Consider the following 3,495-nt stretch of genomic DNA (forward strand, 5'->3'; position numbering starts at 1 on the left):
CTCTCTCTCTCTCTCTCTCTCTCTCTCTCTCTCTCTCTCTCTCGCTCTCTCTCTCTCATATTACCTTTTCAGTTATTATTGTTGTTGTTTGCTGGGCAAAATGCTTATCAGCATTTTGTCTGTCAAGTACAAGTTGAACATTGGGGTCGATGTAATCGACTTACTCCCTCCCCTGAAATTACTGGCATCGTGTCAAATCTGAAACCATTATTATTGTTGTTGTTGTTGTTATCATCATTTGATTCATTGTTTGTATTCATTATTTGCTATGCTGTCTTACAGAAGACATAGACCAAGTAAAGCTATGGCTCGGGTGCCTGCACGTGTGAGGAGAAAGTAGACAAGGGAAAAAAAAATTTTAATCTATTGCCTTTAACAATTAATATACAATAATTTGTATTGTAGACATCAGGCATCATCTGGCTGAACATCTGTTCTTTGGATGCCTTCAGCAGATGTCATTCTGTTGCAAGCATTCAAGGTGGGTCTCTGGTTTGAAGAGAACTTCCTTCCTTCCTCTCACAAACCTCAGAGACCCTAAAAAAATTACAAGTCATGAGTATTGCCCTTCCCTCTTTGATTAGCAATAAAAAAATATGTATACTCTTCTTATGAATATTGGTTTCAAATTTTGGCACAGGGCCAGCAAATTTGGGGTGGTGTAATTCAATCGCATCAACCCCAGTGCTCAACTGGTACTTATTTTACCAACCCTGAAAGGATGGAATGCAAAGTTGAACTCAGAATGTATCGACAGATGAAATGCTACTTAGTATTTTGCTCAGCATGATAATGATTCTGTGAAGGGCCTTTTGTCCTTCTAAGGGTTAATAAAATAAAGTACAACTCAAGTACTGGGATCAATGGTACTTACAACCTAAAATCTTCTGAAAATTATAGGCCTTGTGCAAAAATACAAAACTGTTGTTGTTTCTGTTACTGCTATTATCTGTGTCTAATATCAGTGTAAGAGTAAATTGCTAAAGGTCCATGAGTTTCCTGTGAGTTCCATTTAGTTGATATTCAGTTTCAACATTTGTATATCAGTGATTCTTTGATGTCAATCAAGGGCCGAGTAAAAAAAAAAAAAGAGAAATGTTTAGTGTGGTATGAAAGAGGTGATGTACTGTGATGAGTGACAAAGAGGGGAAATAGGTATGTTGGACAGTCCAGAGAGAACCATAAGCTATTATTATAGTGGTAGAAGAGACAAAGAGAGGGTAACACACACACACACACACACACACACACACACACACACACATATATATATATATATATATATACACACACACATACATTCATTCACTCACTCATTCATTCACTCATTCATTCATTTACTCATTCATTCATTTGCTCATTCACTTATTCCTTCTTTCATTCACTCATTCATTCGTTCACTCATTCATTCATTCTCTCATTCATTCACTCATTCATTCATTCACTCATTCATTCATTCACTCATTCATTCATTTATTCGCTCATTCATTCACTCATTCATTCACTCTCTCATTCACTCACTCACTCATTCCTTCACTCATTCACTTATTCATTCACTCATTAAATATGTAGTTTGTTTTTCTCAGAGAATTTATGGTGGCAATACTGTCTTTTGACGTCTATTTTCCAGTGCGTGGTGAGGCACAAGCCAAGCCCTTGTTATAATTATGAATATATAATTATAAAATATTCATATCAATTTACCTACGAGGTTTTATTTCCGCACTGACCACTTGGTAAAAATCATTTATGATTTTACCCTTATTATTGTTATATATATATATATATATATATATATATATATACTCTTTTACTCTTTTACTTGTTTCAGTCATTTGACTGCGGCCATGCTGGAGCACCGCCTTTAGTCGAGCAAATCGACCCCGGGACTTATTCTTTGTAAGCCTAGTACTTATTCTATCGGTCTCTTTTTGCCGAACCGCTAAGTTACGGGGGACATAAACACACCAGCATCGGTTGCCAAGCAATGCTAGGAGGACAAACACAAACACACATACATATATATATATATATATATATATATATACAACCGGCTTCTTTCAGTTTCCGTCTACCAAATCCACTCACAAGGCTTTGGTCGGCCCGAGGCTATAGTAGAAGACACTTGCCCAAGGTGCCACACAGTGGGACTGAACCCGGAACTATGTGGTTGGTAAGCAGGCTACTTACCACACAGCCACTCATATATATATATATATATATAACTGGAAAAAAAAAATTTGCTAATGGTTCTTCAGCAACAACACACCTTGATAAACTCAGTGGCTACAACAGAAATGCTCTCTGGTTGGTAGTTTAACACTTAATCTCTGTCTCTTTCCTATGTCAAATACAGTGAGAGAATTACCACCATTGCACATGTACTTGCATTTTTCTCCATTTGATTGAACATGTTTTATTTATTTACAATTGCAGAGCCCTTGGATGTGTACCTTTAACATGTTTTTTCTTTCTTTCTTTCTTTTTTTTTTTTGTTGTTGTTGTTCCAGACTTGACAGGACTATCATTACAACATACAGGTAAGTGAAATATTTGTGCTTGTTTTCTCTGCTCATCAATGTTTCATTGTGTGTATGTGTGCGTCTGTGTACGTGTGTATGTTTGTGTCAGACTTTGTGTATGTTCATATAACTGAGCTTAAATACATGCAAACTAAATGCAATATCAAGATATTAAATATGAATTAACTGTTAAAATTTTAAAATATAAATTTCGAACATAATATGAATTATGCAACCCATTTACAAGTACTCAGTGAGGTAGAAGAATGACAAAAGGCCAAATCTTCACATGGGGCCTTAACCCCTTAGCATTTAAACTGACCATATCTGACCCAAATATATTACCTGTTTTATGCTCAAACTGACCAGATTTGACCTCGTATATCTGCTCTACAATATCATATTAAAAATATACAATCACATCATCAAAATTTCAAAGATAAGAGATAATGCTTGATTAATTCATAACAATCTGAATAAATAAGCATTATGTTTGACAGAATAGTTTGAATATAAAGGGTTAAACCTCTTAACTGTTGCAATTCAGGCAACTGCATTATCTATTATGTGAAAGAGCATCTATCATCTCACAAATTGTGGAAGCCCTCCAGGCAAGACTACTTGTAATTCAAAAGATCAGCCTTTTCATACTGTATCAGAGGGTTACATTAAGAAAGCAAGTGACTGTATGTGTGTGTGTGTGTGTGTGTGTGTGTATAGGTACAAGCATGGTTGTGTGATATATACAGATACACATGCACACAGATATACATACCACAGTGGAAGTGTGCTGGGCCCATAACCCAGAAGTCTGAAGATTGAAACTATGTCCAACCCATGAAAATGTTGAAAAATGGCTGCTAAATGATGACAGTGATACATACTTACATACTTATTATAAAATGCAAGAATGGTTGTGTAGTTAGCAAGTTTGTTTGGAACCAATGGGTTTAGGATTTATTTCCACTGCAAG

General features: G+C 35.7%; 1 protein-coding gene across 14 annotated transcripts in view; it reads left to right on the forward strand.

The window, feature by feature from the left end:
* Positions 1–3,495, forward strand: part of LOC106876392 (mothers against decapentaplegic homolog 4) — a 174,465-nt gene that overhangs the window by 102,399 nt on the left and 68,571 nt on the right. For all 14 annotated transcript variants that reach the window (XM_014924911.2, XM_014924909.2, XM_014924910.2 and 11 more), the window contains exon 5: positions 2,511–2,540. In XM_014924911.2, the coding sequence (XP_014780397.1) occupies positions 2,511–2,540 (30 nt within the window). The remainder of the gene's footprint in view (positions 1–2,510; positions 2,541–3,495) is intronic.

This window comes from Octopus bimaculoides, chromosome 14 (genome assembly GCF_001194135.2).
Source record: "Octopus bimaculoides isolate UCB-OBI-ISO-001 chromosome 14, ASM119413v2, whole genome shotgun sequence".
NCBI lineage: Eukaryota > Metazoa > Mollusca > Cephalopoda > Octopoda > Octopodidae > Octopus > Octopus bimaculoides.